General features: G+C 42.7%; 1 protein-coding gene across 1 annotated transcript; it reads right to left on the bottom strand.

The window, feature by feature from the left end:
• Positions 1–14,148: 14,148 nt before the first annotated feature.
• LOC120704988 lies at positions 14,149–15,554 on the bottom strand. Its single transcript, XM_039989537.1, has 2 exons — positions 14,562–15,554; positions 14,149–14,435 (listed from the first exon to the last, which is right to left on the bottom strand). The coding sequence occupies exons 1-2, from the start codon at positions 15,076–15,078 to the stop codon at positions 14,347–14,349; spliced, it is 606 nt and encodes a 201-aa protein (XP_039845471.1). The 5' UTR covers positions 15,079–15,554; the 3' UTR covers positions 14,149–14,346.
• Positions 15,555–19,005: the final 3,451 nt, after the last annotated feature.

The following is a 19,005-nucleotide window of genomic DNA, read 5'->3' as shown; positions in this document are numbered from 1 at the left end:
TCTCTCTGGTGGGCTTCAAAGTTGAACGGCGGACAGTCCACCCATGGGGCGCGGACGGTCCGCCGGCTAATCTTAGATTTGTACCAGAGAGGTTGTTTCTCTGGTTTGGGCTGAAAGTGAACTGCGGACGGTCCGCCCTTGGGGCGCGGACGGTCCGCAGGCTAATTCGATATTGTATCAGAGAGCTTGTTTGTCAAGAAATCTCAAGATGAAGCTCATGGGGGAGAAATTGATATGAAAAAAAAGTGTGGCATTCAAAGCTCAAGATAGCAAAAATGAAGAAGAAAGTGGATGCCAAGAAGAAGAATCGAATGAGGAGATGGCTCTCTTTGTCAAGAGATTCAATAGAATGATGAGCAAGAAGAACTTTGGCAAGAGAGGTCAATCATCAAGAAAAAATCCTTTTGTGGACAAGACTTGCTTCAATTGTGGTAAAGTAGGTCATATCATTGTCAATTGTCCAAACAAGAAAAAGGACAAGAAAAATGATGAAAAGAAGAAGAAGAAGTTCATCAAGAAGAAGAAGAATGGCCAAGCTTACTTTGTTGAATGGGATTCCGATGCAAGCTCCGATGATGATGATGATGATGATGATGATGATGATGATGATGATGATGATGATGATGATGATGATGATGATGATGATGATGACAAGCCATCCAAGGGAGTTGCCGGGATTGCCATCAAGGAGGCTCCATCACTCTTCTCTACACTACATTGTCTTATGGCAAAGGGTGGTGCAAAGGTACAACAAGATGGTGAACTTGATGAACTTTCATATGATGATCTTGTTGAAATGCTTAATGATGCCGATGAATTCATGACAAAGGAAAAGGCTAAGTTGAAGGACTTGAAGTTGAAGTTTAATTCTCTTCAAGATTCCTATGAGGAGCTAAAGACTTCTCATGAGAATCTCAAAGAAACTCATGAGAAGCTTGAGGAAGCTCACAATACCTTGCTTAATCATGAAAGAAAAGCAACGTTGAGTATTGGTGTTAATTGTGATTTAATTGATGATAAATGTTGTGGCTCTAGCTCTACTAGTTCTTTTTGCACCAAAATTGATAACCCATCTTGCAATGAATCTCTCATTATGGAAAATAATTTGTTAAAGAAAGAGATTACTTGTTTGACTAATGATTTGAGAAAGTGCTATGATAGTAGAGCAAAGTTTAATCATTGTTGGGCAAGCCAAAAGTTCACCTTGAACAAGCAAGGGTTTGGATATATTCCTAAGAAAGGGAAGAAGGCTTTTGTGCAAACCAAAACTACTTTTGTGAAGAGTAGTGGCAAGCCATATTGTGAAAAATGCAAGAAGGTTGGTCATGTTGAGAAGAATTACACCAACAAGAAAGTCATATCCTTTGATTCAAGTTACATGCTTATGAAAAATTCAAATGGCAATGTTAGTGTAAAATTTGTTGGGATACCTATAAATGGTGCTAAAAAGAATGCCATTTGGGTGCCAAAAGTCTTGGTCACTAGCGTTCAAGGACCCAAGAAAGTTTGGGTACCTAAAAGAGTTACTTCCTCTTTGTAGGTGAATTACAAGTCCGTAGGAAGGCATTGTGTGCTTAATAGTGGATGCACTCAACACATGACCGGAGATCCAATGATGTTTTCCTCTCTAGATGAGAATGTGGGTGGCTATAGTGACATCATCTTTGGTGACAATAGCCAGGGCAAAGTCAAAGGAGTTGGTACAATTCCTATCTCAAGCGATCATTCTCTTTCAAAAGTTTTGTTGGTTGATTCTCTCAAGTTTAATCTCTTAGCGGTCACTCAACTTTGTGATTTTGGATATAAGTGTAGTTTCACTAAAGATGATGTTGTAGTGACTAGCTTGGATGGAAAAGATCACATCTTTACGGGATTTAGACATGAGGATGTATATCTTGTGGATTTTGGTACTAAAGAGGCAAACTTGTCCACTTGCTTATTCACTCAATCATCCTTGGGTTGGTTATGGCATAGAAGGTTTGGTCATGTTGGCATGAAGCAACTCAACCGACTTTTGAAGCATGACTTGGTAGTTGGGTTGAAGAATGTGAAGTTTGAAAAAGATAAGTTATGTAGCGCATGTCAAGCCGGAAAGCAAGTTGCAAATACTCATCCCACTAAGAGTGTCATGTCAACCGAGAGACCATTGGAATTATTGCATATGGATTTATTTGGTCCTACAACATATAGAAGTATCGGTGGAAATTGCTATTGTCTTGTGGTAGTAGATGATTACACAAGATATACATGAGTTTTCTTTCTTCATGACAAGGCCGATACATATGACACATTCAAGAAATTCTTTACAAGGGCTGAAAATGAATTTGAGCTCAAGGTGAAGAAAGTGAGGAGTGACAATGGAAGTGAGTTTAGAAACACAAGAGTTGAGGAATGGTGTGATGTGAAAGGAATCAAGCATGAATTCTCAACCAAGTACACTCCGGAACAAAATGGTCTTGTTGAGAGGAAAAATAGAACCTTAATTGATATGGCAAGATCAATGCTCTCGGAATACAATGTTTCGGATAGCTTTTGGGCCGAAACAATCAACACGGCTTGTCATGCCTCTAATAGATTGTATTGCCATAGATTTCATAACAAGACCCCATATGAGTTGCTCATTGGAAGGAAGCCAAATATATCTTATTTTAGAGTGTTTGGTTGCAAATGTTATATTCTCAAGAAGGGAACTCGGTTATCAAAGTTTCAAAACAAATGTGATGAGGGTTTTCTTCTTGGATATTCATCTAGTAGCAAGGCTTATCGGGTCTACAACAAAACACATGGCATTGTTGAAGAAGCATATGATATTGAGTTTGATGAAACCAATGGGTCTCACAATGAACAAGAAAATCTTGATGATGTGAGAAGTGATGGATTGAGAAATGCAATGAAAAACATGTCAATTGGTGATGTTAGACCAAGAGAAAAAGATGAAGATGATCCTTCTATCTCTATTAGAGTTAATCCTTCAACTTCTATCTCAAATGATCAAACACAACTAATTGTACAAGATTCAAGTAATGATGATTCTCAAGTACAAGATCAAATTGGTTCATCTAGTGCACCTTCTTCATCAACTCAAGAACTCATTGCTCCTCAAAGAATTCATCATGTTCTTGCAAAGGATCATCCGGTGGATCAAATCATGGGTGATATTAGTAAGGGTGTCCAAACTCGATCTCGCATTGCTTCATTTTGTGAACATTATTCTTTTGTATCTTTTCTTGAACCTAACCGTGTAGATGAAGCATTGAGAGATCCGGATTGGGTGAATGCTATGCATGAAGAATTAAATAATTTCACCCAGAATCAAGTTTGGGATCTAGTTGAGAGGCCCAAGAATTATAATGTAATTGGCACTAAATGGGTCTTTAGAAACAAGCAAAATGAAGATGGAATGGTTGTGAGAAACAAGGCAAGATTGGTAGCTCAAGGCTTCACCAAGTCGAAGGTTTGGATTTCGGTGAAACTTTCGCTCCCGTTGCTAGATTAGAAGCTATTAGAATTTTATTAGCTTATGCTTGCTCTCACAAAATAAAACTTTTTTAAATGGATGTGAAAAGTGCTTTCTTGAATGGCAAGATTAGTGAACTTGTTTTTGTTGAGCAACCTCCCGGTTTTGAAGATGCCAAGAAGCCAAATCATGTATACAAGCTCTTTATGGTCTTAAGCAAGCTCCACGAGCTTGGTATGAAAGATTGAGGGACTTTCTTATCTCTAAGGGCTTCAAAATTGGTAAGGTTGACACTACTTTGTTCACTAAAGCAATTGGTAAGGATTTATTTGTTTGTCAAATTTATGTTGATGATATTATCTTTGGTTCAACTAACCCAAGCTTTTGTGAGGAATTTGGTGAAATGATGTCTAGGAAATTTGAGATGTCCATGATTGGTGAATTGTGTTTCTTTCTTGGACTTCAAATCAAGCAACTCAAGGAAGGCACCTTTGTGTGTCAATCAAAATATGTGAAGGATATCTTGAAGAAATTTGGTATTTAAGATGCAAAACCAATCAAGACTCCTATGGCCACAAATGGGCATCTCGACCTAGATGAGGGAGGTAACCCGGTTGACCAAAAGCTTTACCGATCTATGATTGGTAGTTTGCTTTATTTGACCGCATCTAGGCCCGACATCATGTTTAGTGTTTGCATGTGTGCACGATTTCAAGCCGCACCTAGAGAATGTTATTTGACCGTCGTCAAAAGGATCTTGAGATACTTGAAATATTCTCCTAATATTGGTTTATGGTATCCCAAGGGTGCTCATTTTGATTTGGTTGGATTCTCGGATTTGGATTATGCGGGGTGCAAGGTTGATAGGAAAAGCACTTCCGGTGGTTGTCAATTTCTTGGGAGATCTCTTGTATCATGGTCATCAAAGAAGCAAAATTCCGTGGCTCTTTCAACCGCCGAAGCGGAATATATCTCGGCCGAAAGTTGTTGTGCACAATTGTTATGGATGAAGCAAACTCTTCTCAATTATGGTGTGAAATTTGATAAAATTCTCTTATTGTGTGATAATGAAAGTGCCGTGAAGATTGCTTCTAATCCGGTTCAACATTCAAGAACCAAGCATATTGATATCCGCCATCATTTTCTTAGAGATCATGTGAACAAGGGTGATATCAAGATTGATGGTACTGGCACGGATGATCAATTAGCCGATATATTTACCAAGCCTTTGGATGAATCTCGGTTTTGCAAGTTAAGAAATGAGTTAAATATCATTGACTTCTAAAATGTGGCTTGAAAACTAGCACATGTGGCATATGGTTCTTTCATGCACTCTTTGTTTCATTTTTCTGAATTTTTGAGGTATTTTTGAGCCAATTATGAGTTTTCATGATTTTACTCGATTTATTTTCAAATTCTTGTTGAAACTTGCTCATATGAGTCTTTTGAAGGTTTTCATGCAAGATTTGAGCTTTTTGGACTTTTATATGAGCAATGATCCAAAATTGGAGTTAGAATTAAGAAAGTTGGCAAAATTCTGGGTTGTCTGAAATTTGGTATTGCGGACAGTCCGCGAGTAAGGGGCGGACAGTCCGCCGTTCATGAGACTTGTCCACCAGAGGTTCTGCAGAGAAGTTGTCAAACCGGAAAAATACACTGCGGACAGTCCGCCATAGGACCGCGGACGGTCCACCTGTGTTGGGCAAAATTTGCCAGAGGCAGTGTCAGTCGGGTTGCAGTGAAAAAAATTCAAAGGCGGACGGTCCGCCAGGATATCGCGGACAGTCCGCGAATGGACAGAAAGGTGGAGTCGGCCAGACTACTTATAATGAGTGTCCCTCTCACAACCGCCCACCAAACCGCACACATCCTCCAAAAGTCTCTCTCTTTCTCTCTCAAGCACGTGGGGGGAGATGACAAGGTCAAGGCTTTTTGGCGTGGTTCCCGGACAGTCCGAGAGCATCCCCGGACTCTTCTCAAGTTTGTGCATCATGACCTCCCGGTATTTTGACGAATCCCTAACTCTTATTCTTGGATTTCTTTATTGGAAAGAGTTAGGGTTAGATGCTCCGATCTGTTTTTGGACAATGGATTCTTGAAAATACTTGGGGGATCTTGTTCCTAGTGATGAGGAGATGCTATGGTTAAATTTTGGTTGGTGGATTTGGATCGAAACTCAAAATATGGATGAATCAAAGTTAAGGGCGATTTTGTGTTCCTGCGCAGAACAGATGGGTCGCGGACAGTCCGCATGGTGGACGCGGACGGTCCGCCATGGTAGTTCATGAACCGCGGACGGTCTGCGTTCAGAAGTGCGGACGGTCCGCCTGTATTAGATTTTTCAGAAATTTTGAATTGACTTATATCAATATGGATTGATCCTATGACTTTAGCAATTATTCTTATGGTTAAATCTTCATCTCAGGCTGGCCCGGAAGATCATCAAGGCCTCTGCTTCCAAAATCAAGAAGGTTATGACTTCCAAAAGACATAGAGACAGTGATGACTCTGATGATGTGGACTATGCTCCAAATGTCAGTGAGATGGCTGCAACTTCTTCAGTAGGAGATGCAGGTGATGAGTCTTCAGAGGAAGAGACTGAGGGGATTGATGATGATGTTATAGATTTGATGGGGCTAGATCTACCTAGCCGACAGTGGACTGCAGAGAGCTATGCCAACGCAAGAGTAGTGGATCAATTCAGCTTGCCTCGTGACACCAACATTCTCTTCTTCAGAACTGAGATACAAAAAGATGTTTACTTTGGTCATCTAGTTAAGAAGAATGTTTTCAAACATCAGACCATTGACCTAGGCTATATGAGACAACAACAAGTCATGTCTGATCTAGTAGATAGATTTCAGCAAATGGGGTTAGCAAATTTTCTGCAACATAGGTGTGATTGGAATGAAACTGTGATACGTCAGTTCTATGCCACTCTAGAGATCAACATGGTTGAGGAAACATTTCGGTGGACAACTGGCAAGAGAACATATTATGCTACAATTGCACAGTTTGCGGAGGCTAACCAGTTAAATTATAATTTCATCAATAGTGAGCAAAGTATGAATGTTGTGTTAGAAAACCCTCTAGATGAGAATGACTACCCCATGTTCTATGAGCCTGCACATCTTGGAATTGCTAGAACCTTTGGGGGCACTCAGGGTCTGAGGCATCATCCTGCAGTGATTAATAAGATTGTTAGAGTCACATTCATGCCTAAGAGTGGAAACAAGGACAAGATTAGAGGGCACTATTGGAATGTGATATCTCATATAATGAACGGAAATAGAATAAATGTCATTGCTCTTATCATGGATCAGCTTGCAGATTTGAGGCTTAATATGGAGATGAACTTATATTTTGCTCCATACATTATGTCCATCATCAAGGTTAAGTCTAGCTTCAGAGGGTTATGTGAAAGCAAGCACACTCCTTTCAGGCCATTCAAGAATGACAATGCTTTTCTTTTGAGGCCTTTGACTCCTTTCTCTGGAGATGATATGGATGCTGAAGCACAGGGGCAGGACGATGATAGTGATGATGATGCTCACATGGGAGCAGCTGTAGCTCAGAATGCCATGCCACCACCGCATCCTCCAGTACAGCAGCAGTGGGCCCCTCCAGCTGGCTACTTTGACCCATACTTTGCATCCATGCAGGAGAGCATGTCCTCTCAGATTGCGGGGTTGGCTAGTCAGATGCAGAATCAGATGAACCTCAACTTTCAGAACATGCAGCAGCATATGCTCCAGCCCATGATGGCTCAGATGCAGGGGTTTCAGGAGAGTTTACACTTAGATATAGCAGCTCTTGACTCACGTTTTGAGGATTTGCCCTCTTCTGAGCAGTTTGAGCAGCTTGAGCAGAGACAGGAGCAGCTAGAGCAGCGCTTTGATACATTCAGCACATCCTTCACTGGATTTTCTGACCACTTCTACTCAGTATTTCCGTCTCCAGTGCCGCCTCCAGAGTTCAACCCGCACCAGCCGTTCTACCCACCACCACCTCCTCCACCGCCGATGGATTGACCTTATTGGCAATTGATGCCAAAGGGGGAGAAGGAGCTTTGGAGTGCTTGGATCTAGGGGGAGCTCATGGACTTCTCATGGAGATCATTCGCTTTCGGTTTCCGCTTGCTACTCATGATTATTTGTGTTGAACTATTGCATTACATGTCTTTGATTTGTGTCTTGCATGAACTTGGTTTGAGACTTGTGTTTGGATTTGAACATTTGGCTTGTAATGTGTGATGAACTATGTTAGTTTATGTTACTCTTATCTACTTATGTTCATTTTGTGGTTGTGAGGTTGTGCTAACCAAGCTAAAATTCATATCATATATATCTTGTATCTTGTATGCCTCGATTTCCACTTGTAGTGAAAACTCCGTCAAAAGTTTCAAATATATATATGTGTACTTGGTATTCATGAAAATTTATATGCACATATCAAGGGGGAGTTCTCTCTACTCATCGAACTTGGTGAATTTATTCATACCATATTATGAAATTTTCAAGAAAATGAGTAAGTTCTTCCAAAGTTTAATTCCAAGTCCACCTTATGCCAAGTGTATAAAGTTGACTTGAACACTTTTATCACTCCAAAATTTAGTGTTGTCATCAATTACCAAAAAGGGGGAGATTGAAAGCATCTAGGCCCCTAATTCGAGTTTTGGTAATTAATGACAACGGTTTGTGGATTAACGATTTCATTTGAGATAATGAGTATAGGTTGATCCACGGATGAAATAGATTTGGTTGTGAACGTATGGAGTTTTGGAGATGATGAGCAAAGCTCGGGCTCAATGCAAAGGTAAAATAGGGCTTTTGTGTTTTACCGGTCACAAGGCGTTTAGTGGATGAAAAGTGACCGGATTTGTTGGATAGATAGCCGTACTATCAAGAGGGGTGGTGTACTCATGCTTGACGGGTCTTTAGTGCCACTTTGCTCAAAATGTCTAGTTGCATGCATGAGGGCTAACGGCGTTTTGAAAAGATTTGAAAAAGACTAAGTTTGAGAGCTGACTGAGTAACGGCGGACAGTCCGCCCACGAGGGGCGGACAGTCCGCGCCCGTTCCAGAGAGCTTGTAGAGGCTCTGGTGGGCTGGCGGACAGTCCGGCCCAGGTGGGCGGACGGTCCGCCACTATATTTCAAAATAGTACCAGAAAGGGTGTCTCTCTCTGGTGGGCTTCAAAGTTGAACGGCGGACAGTCCACCCATGGGGCGCGGACGGTCCGCCGGCTAATCTTAGATTTGTACCAGAGAGGTTGTTTCTCTGGTTTGGGCTGAAAGTGAACTGCGGACGGTCCGCCCTTGGGGCGCGGACGGTCCGCAGGCTAATTCGATTTGTACCAGAGAGCTTGTTTGTCTCTGGTGAGTCAGATCTCTTAACTGCGGACGGTCCGCCCCTGGGGCGCGGACGGTCCGCCGGGGTTTAACGGCTAGTTCTGACACGCATTAAATGCACTCTGACTCCCTGATTTATAACGGTGGACGGTCCGGTTTTTGAAATGCGGACGGTCTGCGACTTCGCAGAATAGAGTGTAACGGCTAGTTTTTGGAGGTATGTCTATATATACCCATTGCCCGGCCTTTGGGTGTTTCTCTTGGCCATTTGGACTGCATACTTGACATCATAGAGCTAAGGCATCTCTCCCTCACACACACTTGCTTAGAGATTGCATTCTTGAGGGTGTGAGAGCTTCCTAGTGCATTGCATCAAGAGTTTGAGCTTTGTGGCACTAGGGAAACTTCAAGCAAGCGTCATCGACTTGTTACTCTTGGGAGTTGCCGCTCCCTAAACGGCTTGGAGAAGAGGATTTCGTGGAGCTCCTCCAAGGAGATTGTTGAGGAGCCCCGATTTCGGTTGTGAGAGGTCTTGTGCTCACCTCACCGGAGTGGTGAAGAGCAACTCTAGTGGAATCGAGGTGTGGAGCGGTTCCTTGATTCAAGCCGGCTCAAGATCAAGAGGTTCTTGATAGAGGAGCGGTTGATTCTTGGAATCCACCTCAACGTGGATTAGGGGTGACCGGCAAGTCATCGACACCACGGGATAAATTCTTGTGTCAAGCTTGGTTACTTTTCTTGCTCATTTTAATTCTTGTTTTTACTTTGAGCAATTTACTTAACTAGAGCTTGATTTGTATCTTGTCACCCTAGGTTGCAAACCCATCTAGAGATAGTAATAGCATGACATAGGGCTTTCCTTTGTTACTAATTAAATTTCTCTAGTGTTGTTGGCTTTAGATTTTAAACCGCCTATTCACCCCTCCTCTAGTCGGTGTTCTTGATCCTACACCAAAGCTGATTGATGAATGTGTGACTGCAAAATTTTATTATTCCGGTTCATCTTCTGGCCAAAGCTGATTTTTAATCGGAATAATGAAAGGAGTTTATTTCTTAAACTAAGTGTGGCCTGTGTTTATCATTATGGCCAAAGCTGATTGATAAATACTTGTCCACAATACTTTTGTTGGTCTTAATCCACTTCTGGCCAAAGCTGATTTGGGTTATGATTCAACAAAAGAAGTTTTATGCACATGATATTAAGTGTGGCTTGTACTTATTCTTCTGGCCAAAGCTGATGAATAAGTACTAGATCACAAAATTCTGTTGTTCTTTTTCATTTCTGGCCAAAGCTAACTTGGACTGGTTCAATAGAAGAAGTTTGTGCTGATGCTTGCTAAAGTATTCAATAAACCATTCAATGCCTCTAAAAGATCAAAACTAATGAGTGGCACTAAGCAATTAAATGAGAGTAACTATGCCTCATGGAAAGAACATCCATTTATGGGTGAAAAATCAAACTTATGAATTATCCCTATTGATGATAAGTATTAAATAAGTCATAAGTTTTTGATAAGGTTGTTTTAAATACCACTATCAGAAGTGAAGTGCTTTTACCTGCACCTTATTGGTTCTTAAGATCATAACTAAGATGGCGCATACAAGTGTCATAAGAGGTGCAGTTCCCATTAGAAAAGTTCAATACTAAGGATATTGATGAGAAATTAATGATTTTATTGATCATCAATATCTAATGGGAAAATATTAAGATAAGTCATTTATGGACAAATATCAGAATAAAGGGGAGCAATCCCTCAATTCTAGATAAATGTAAGTATCAGGGGGAGCAATCCTCAAGATAAGTTATGTTAAAGAGCACATTTGACATTAATGGTGAGTTATTTCCTTTAATGTGTATCAATAAGGATAAGATAATGTGATATGCCACTGGGCATAATTAAGCTCAAAGAAAATGAGACTAAGTTAATAAGATGAGTCTCTAAGTAATAAAATACTAAGTTTTAAAAATTGTATTTATGAAAATAAAGATAATTAGTTTCTATTAGAATAAAATTATATTTATTTTCAACATATACATTTGAAAATCCCAATTAAAATGAAAGGAATTGACTATGTCATAAAGATTGGATGGCACTCATTGCTCATCATTTGAAAAACTATTGAAGTCCATAAGTGATACATAAGTACAATGAGAAATAAGTTATTTAATTAAGTTTTAAACAATAGAGATATTGTGTACATAAAATCTAGATTTTCTTTTATCTGGATACTAAGATTGTCTTGGTGATATCTCTTAAGTTTTGAACAATAATGTTCACCAAGATAGAGGTCCAGGAAATGAGTTGATTTCCATTAAGGGCAATAAGTTTGCTTATGTTGTGGCAGACATAAGTATTATGTATTTAATTAAGTTATAAAAGGTCCTAAGTATCCTTAAAAGGACCGGTATATCTAGGAAATAAGTCTAGGACTGGACCCCTGGAAAAATTAATTAAGAACACTTTGTCTTATTGGCATAAATGCAAAGGTGTTATGTTACATGCCCACAAGTAAAGAGTCCAATATTTTGGACAATCATGCTACAAGAAGTGTTGATACTAAGAAAAATTCCATATAAAGTATTATCAACACTCTTGTGGGAGAAGTCATATGTGGAAGGTTTCAACCAATACTTTCTATAAAGGCATCATTAAAGATGAAAGTTAAATTGTTGCATGTTTTCAATTATACACCGTCAAATATAGATTTGTGTCCCTGATCCATATCTTTTTAAAGATAAGAAATTGCTTTAAGCAATTTATCCTAGAAATTATTAAATGAAAGAGTGCAATTTTGGATCGAGTAACATGTCGAGAGATATTCCCAGACCTAAGACATTGTGAAAGATTGAATCCAGAATCAAACATAAATATTCAAGGCCTAGATGAACTATGTTTAAGACTAAGTGGTGCTTGACAAATTAAGTATGTCATAAGTGTTGAGCATCAAATAAGTTTAAGATTATGGTGCTCAATATGTAAGCATTAAGTGATATGACATAAGTCCTAAAGATTGGGCATCATGTTTAGAGGCTTGCCTAATAAATTGCTGGCATAAGAAATAAAAGGCAGCCTATTACTAAGGGACAAGTTATGATTCTAGAAATATGTTGGTTTTCTTTCTTCTTTTAAAAGTGCATGCACATAAGAATATATATATATATGTGTGTGTGTGTGTGTGTGTGTGTGTGTGTGTGTATATGTGTGTGTGTGTGTGTGTGTGTTTAATACATATAAAGGAAAACCAACTGCACTCAAGGACTATTATAACCCCATCTCCCCATAAGCCTAAGAGGAATCACTTCGATATTATATGGGAACCATGATCACTTAGTCCTGTGGTGCTTAATTGACTGCAGCGATTGATTGGTCTGGTGTACCGTTTTTTGAGAAGTGAATCCATAAGTTTTATATAAGTTTTGGAGCTCCTAAGTTAAAGAAGTTCATTTGATATGAGGTGGCGTACTATAGCACCTGGGTTCAATGGTATTTATGATTTACCATTGTAATCCTTTTGTCTTGGTGCGTCATTTTATTGAAAAATGAACTTATAAGTTTAAGCCTTTCGATCAAGGGGGAGAATGTTAGATGATCATCTGTAAAGCTTAAACAGTAAGCTTAACATTGAATGTACAGTAAAGCAATTAATGAAGAAATAAATGAAAAAGATAAGAAGAACGGGATGTTTCCATCTCGTTCCACCCTGATCGGGGGTGGAAACACCTAAGGGATGTCGGTTCCCCGGTGGGCAATGGGCCTATAAATACAGGGGTTGAAAACCCGTTCAGCCAGCCCGATCGGCTACCCATTGCCACCACCGGGGTAGCACCACTGACATGCCCATACACACAAAACAGAGGGGCGAGACAAGAACATGAACAAAAGAAGAAAAAGATGAGAGGTCCTAGCGACCAAGGTACGCATCTCATGTTATTTTGTGGTTCTAGTTTGAGCTAATGATTCTAGAAATCTAACAGGGACTACAATGGTTGGGTGGTTGCTATTGACATGAGCTCAACCAAGTTGCAAGCAGTATCCAGTTTTTGTGCAGCGACCTTGTGTGGGTTCTCGACAGCCTACTATCCAAGCTCGTTTACGAAATATCTCAACAACAGCAGCCCAGGTATGTATTGCTTCCAATTTGAATGATAATGATGGTTCAGTTCTTGCTTTCGCATTTTTTGGAGTTTAGCTACATACCCGAAGAATTGACACTTATCATTGGGAAAAAAGAAATACTGGCTACTATCTGTAGGGCGTAAGAATTGTAATTGTGGCTGTATCCTGTTGCTTCTCTGTCTCCTGTTTTCGATAACACCAGTTGTGTGTTGATTGCCAATCCTCCATGTTCGTCAGATAACACCGAATTATGATTGATTTTAGAAGAATTACGTTATGCTGATTGTGGATGTGATGAAACATTGTTGTGGGTACTTGAATATACTAAGTATTCTCTTTGGTGCTTAGTATGCTGCTAGTTCTGATAGTTAAACTATTTCAGCATGTTTCTTTATTCAGTTTTTCAATGACGGTGCCCATTTTCCATGTTTGATCACACCTTATGTTCAGTTTTCTCTTTGCAGCCTTGTAAGGGGGAAACTGAAGATACTTTGGCATGGCATGCATGCTCTGATGGATGGATGGATGGATGGATTGCTTCAGTGGGACTTGGCCCGGTGGGCGGTGGCCACCTGTCTAACAAGAAATGAATGCGCATTCTTATTATAGCGAATGCTTTCTTTGCAGAAATATTTCCATGTTTGTTTTGTTTCACTAGCTGGTATATATTTCCATGTGAATCCATGACGTTGTTGCGAAAACTCGAGAGATCACTATCAGTTATGTGTATGCACGCACGGCACGGCACGGCACGGCACGGTGTGGGTTATGGGGTGACTGTCATTTGCATAATATTTGTGTGTATTATGGTTTGGTTGCTCTGTCCAAATAAATTGGTTTTTATGTCGAGCATAGAGTAACTCACATCCTACTTGTTAGCCTGCTCGTTTTAACTAGGTAATTTGATCTTCGTTTATCAATTCAACAGGTGAGAATTATGAGTTTCATGTTGTGAAGTTGTTAACCTCGTGATAGACCAAGACGGGCCTAATCAAAGTCACACCACTAAATCATCGGACCTCGATCAGATGAGAAGACCAAGACGCGGCGTCGTCCGATACACGCACGGCAGGCAGCTTGTCCACAAGTCTAGGCGTCTAGCCGCAGGTCCATCCAAACCTGCACGCCAATTGAAGCCGTGGCCGCCGGCCATGCCATGGCCGACACGTCTCGCACGCGAGCCACTGGCAGGCGTCAGCAGGTAAACAGAGGCCAGGAAGAAGAAGCTTGGGCGGAATCCACATGGGAACATAATCGCATATTCACCCGTTCTCTACAGATTTTTGAACTTTGAAAAGGAAAATCAAGGTGCCTCGATGTGGTTGAGGTTAACTTAACCTCTGCTGCTATCTACTGTAACTTGTAATCTACTACGACGATATGATATGATGCATGCATGTTCTTGTTCTTGGCCGATCAAATCAAGCCCAAGCAGCGGCTGGGGATCTCCGGGCGCAGAGGAAGAAGTTGCGAGACCCCAGATCCACGACCTTCTCATCGGGCCTCAAACCTGACAAAATCCCAGAGTCGAGATCGATCAATTTTTAGGATGCGAAGATTACTGATTCTGAATTCAGAACCAAGTTCCTAGGGGGGAAGAAAAATCACATGACTAGGCTCGAGTTCGCGCACTCACTCTCGAGGGAGTACTTGGAGAAATGCAGCTCGAAGGCGTCGGCCGGGTCGCCGCCCGCCGCGCCCCCGGGCTGGAGCGGCGGCCGGCGGCCCTCGCGCGCGTAGGCCGCGACGGCGGCGCGCACGAGGTCGGCCACGGTGGCGTCGGCGCCCAGCACGAGGTGCACGGGCCACAGGCTCCGGTCCACCGTCACGTTCACCAGCAGCCGCGTCAGCCGCCTGTCCGCCGCCGGCGCCAGGCGCAGCGGCGCCGTGCGCTCCAGCAGGTGCAGGCAGTGCGGGTGCTCCGGCAGCTCCCCGCCCCCTCCGCCTCGGTGCGCCGTCGGCGGCGCCAGCGCCTGCGTCGAGCCGCTCGCCGGCATGCCGGGCTGCTGCTGCTGGTCCTTGTAACCGTTGGTTGGAGACGGGAACGCGAGATCGATCGAGACGAACTGAGCTCGAACGCGCAGGTGCGGTGGTCCTGGACTCCTGGTGAGGGTGGGCGCGGGAAGATATAGGTGGAGAAGATGAAGATACATGGCCGGCACGGGGGAGATTGTTCTGTTGGGTAGGCGCGCGCGGCTGATGGTTGGTTTGGTTACGGTCGCCGTCGCGTCGAGTGACGCGGCTCCCGTATCCCGTCCACGTGGGCCGGCCGCCGGCGATCGGATACTCCCGTGTTGGTGGCCAATTGAGCCATGGACTCTACCACCACCACCACTACATGTCTGCTACATGCTCTCTGATGCCGTCATCATGGGGCGAGCCACGTGGCCGGCTGATGAGCCAGCTCATCAACACTCGAATTATTTTTTTTGGGAAGTAAATACAGCAATCTACTACTACATGAAACAATTCACGTGTCACTGATACAACCATACAGGGCGGCTGCAAAATTGAAGAGGTGTTGCCATGGCAAAATTGAAGCAGCTTCGTGTGAGGGGAGGACGCGACGCGCGACGGCGCGGGGGGTCACCGGCCAGGGGCTGCCACGACGCCGTCTAGCAGCTGGTAGGTAGGCTCGTGTCCGCGTCACCGAGAGAGAGAGAGAGAGAGAGAGAGAGAGAGAGAGAGAGAGTTGGTTACCCGGGGAAGCGCTGCCTGCCTGCCTGCCTACGGCGGCGAGCTTGCATTTGGCTGGCCGAGGAGGAGACGAGATGAACCGGCCGCGCGCCGAACGGGGCTTGTCCGCTTCCGCCCGCTCGGCGTGGTGGCGCGCGGTCCTGAGTTGTGATCGGATCAGGCAGGCGCAACGGAGTGGAGGGCGTCGCTTTTCGTTTCTCCCTCCGGCGGGCGGCGGGATCGGGATGGCCCCGACTCCGTCTCGAACCTGCCGGGGTGTCGCGCCGCGGCCCGGCCGTGGTCCTGAGCAGGGAGGAAGGCAACTCGGCATCGGCAAAGGCTTCTTTCGCCGGGGAGCCTGGTCCGGATCGCAGTTTGGCACAGCACACGGGCTGGCGCGTCGTGCACGGCACCAGCTGTTACTCCTCGGCACGTCCACGGTGACGCGCACACGCTCGACTTCAGTGCACTCGACACCTCTCGACCTCAGGAGAAAAAAAAAACTCGTTTCAATCCACAACAAAAACGAAATTTATACAGAAATGAGTGTGGTGGTGGTGGTATACAAAGCCCAACAATGTCCGGCCATATATTCTTTCCCCTCTCAACCGCGACCGACCTTTTTGGGGGTTTCCTGGGCTGGGCCTCATGCACGGTGAGTGGCTGAGAGAGGTGCAGTATACAACCAAGCCCAACTGTTTCACACACACACACACAAAATAAATTTGTCTTCCATTAAAGAGGCATGTTTAGAATTTAATTTTAGATTTTAGACTAAACATATTCTTCGGAGGCCAAATGAATCTTATACTAGCTTGCAATATATGAAGATATACCAAACTTAGTATCGTGTTAGTTTGTACTGCAGCTTTGTGTAGAAATCTTGACTACCAATTGTTTATGCAACTCCATCCGCGGTTTTGTTTTTGGCAAGGCAATTGCCTCTAGGATTTTATAGCTTGGTCTGTGCTATATCTCCTGGATGCCCCTTCCTTCCCAGCTGTGCTGACAGTGCCTTTCTTGTTGTTATGTACCTTCTAATTGGGTTGCTGGATGGCTTGAGCAAACATGAAAGTATATGTGTCCTGCTAAGTTCTTTTGGGATCCACAAAAGTATATATGTACTGTAATAGTACGCAATTAATCATGTTATCGAAAGTTATATGTTGTGTTGCATGGGTGTCCCAAAATGGGTTGCTGGGTGGCTTGAGCAGCTGCTTTGTTTTCATCCTAATGTTTATGTTGAAGATGCCATTGCATTTCCTAAATTAGTGTATGGATTTGTTTGCTTCTAGTAATATACTACGCCCTGGTTCTGAATTGTTTGTGACTCACTCGACTGCCTCACCGTTGTGTCGATTTATCTTGTGATCCACAAAAGACTTCTACCGTGCCCTAGCCCACAAGGCCGACGCCATCAATCCTACAAGGCCCGTGAAAAATCCTACATGACCGCCTCCGTCGCCGCCGGTCGTCACTTCACGCAAACCACCGGATTCCAAACTATCAACCGGCGCACGACTTGCCTTCGTCTCACCGTCATCTGCATCGTTAGTCCTACAGTATATCTGCTAACCCTGGTATGTGATCCCAAATTTCTATACCCTAGCTAGACATTCCCATTTCTCCTTTTTGCCGTAAAAATTGACCCAATTTTTCATTCGTCTGACGGAAGCATAGGTAGCAATGGCGGAGGAGGACGAATGGTTCATATGCAGTATTTGTTTCGCGCTGGTATCTTTGACTGCCCTTCATTTCCAGGAGACGAAACACAATTCCTTTCATATCCCTAAAGACGGCGAGCTCAACCTCATCTGCTCCAGATGCAAATCAAATTTCACATACTTGTCGGTAAGATGACGCTCCACCTGGATTCAAAATTTCCTTGCCAAGCTTTGTTGGTTTGTATTAGTTCATTTCTATAATGTCTTGCTGCACGTAGAAAGTGGCACTGCACATCGAGAGCAACCCAGAACACAAGGAGTTCCAGGAGACCGCCATGGATGATGATGTGGAAGGTGCGTACTTCATCTATCTTATATGATGAGCTAATGTTTGGCCATGCAATTAGCTATGAGCATCTCTTTAAAAACCAATGTTTAAAATAGCGGGCTAATAAGACGTTTAGCGGTCGGTTTTCTAGAGGCTAAGAGAAGACTACAACTGGATATAGCTCCCGCTAACCTCATTTAGCGGTTTTTGCAAATTGAGTAATTAAGTTTAGAATTTATATGTTCAGAATATCAAATTAAATAGATACATGTCACAAAGTTCATTACATTATGCACCGAAGTACGTTTAGAGCTTCATTCCCTCACTACATCACTGATGAAATACTAAGTTTTGTAAATGATGGAGTTCCATACTATTGAAAATATCAATGCATACTTGTAAGAAGCTTCTAGAAGATTAGAGAGTATGCATGAACCATGGTTGTCATGGTTTATGGTAAAATGTGAAATACTCTAGAAACTATATATTTGTATAGTTAAATAAGTATGAGAAAAAAATCTAGAGTTAGATATTTTATAGAAAGTTTGTAGAAGATGGACACATGACAAAACCATATGAGCCATGAAGTCCTATCAATAGAGTGCTCTTCTCCCCTCTTGCCATACTATGGCATAAGAGGTCTAAAGTAGAAGATGATAAGGTTGTCATGTAGAGTAGTATTATTATGGTAGGGTAGCCACATAAAAAGTGAAATAGTCTTGTGTTATACTAAGTTATGGTAAATAAAGATTTGAGTCCTCAAATAGAGTGTGGATATAGGGTGCGCTTAAGAAGTTATGGTAAATCCTTCTGGGGCTGAGATATACTGTACATACAGGTTTGGCTTAAAGAATTGAGCCTTAGATGTTTGACTCCCCATCCCTGACCTTATCTGGCTTGGTATTTTTTCCACGAAGAAATTAAAGGGCACACTATTAAAATGGAGAAAATGTAAGAAGATAAGTTGACCACTCTAATGCAGAATCAGTACATTCTTGATGTACCAAGTTGAGTAAACCACACCTACTAATTAATCCTCTTGCGCTTTCGTCCTCGCTTCGCGCAAAAAAAATCGATCCGGAATTAACTAGCTTCCCGCGACCGGCTATTTAAGCTGGTCTGTTCCGTTCTCAACTTTCAGTATGGGATCATCGTTCCGAGCTACAGCGTTCCGCGATGAACAGTACCCCGGCGATACAGTACCAGACGTGCTACAGTACCCGAGCTACAGTACCCCGTCTGCTACAGTACCTCGGCCCAGCACTATTCATTTTTGGCCCACTGGCCCAATGGGCTGATCTGTTACAGTTTGCATGCGCAGTGAAGTCCTAAGGTGGCAAAGGTGGTGGCAAAGTGTTCTACGATGAAGGAGTTTGTCTCTTTAACATGGGGTAGGACAAATGCCCATAATA

Source organism: Panicum virgatum, chromosome 4K, assembly GCF_016808335.1.
Source record: "Panicum virgatum strain AP13 chromosome 4K, P.virgatum_v5, whole genome shotgun sequence".
Taxonomy (NCBI): domain Eukaryota; kingdom Viridiplantae; phylum Streptophyta; class Magnoliopsida; order Poales; family Poaceae; genus Panicum; species Panicum virgatum.
Note: the sequence above shows the minus strand (reverse complement) of the source record. Positions and strands in the feature narration are given on the sequence as shown.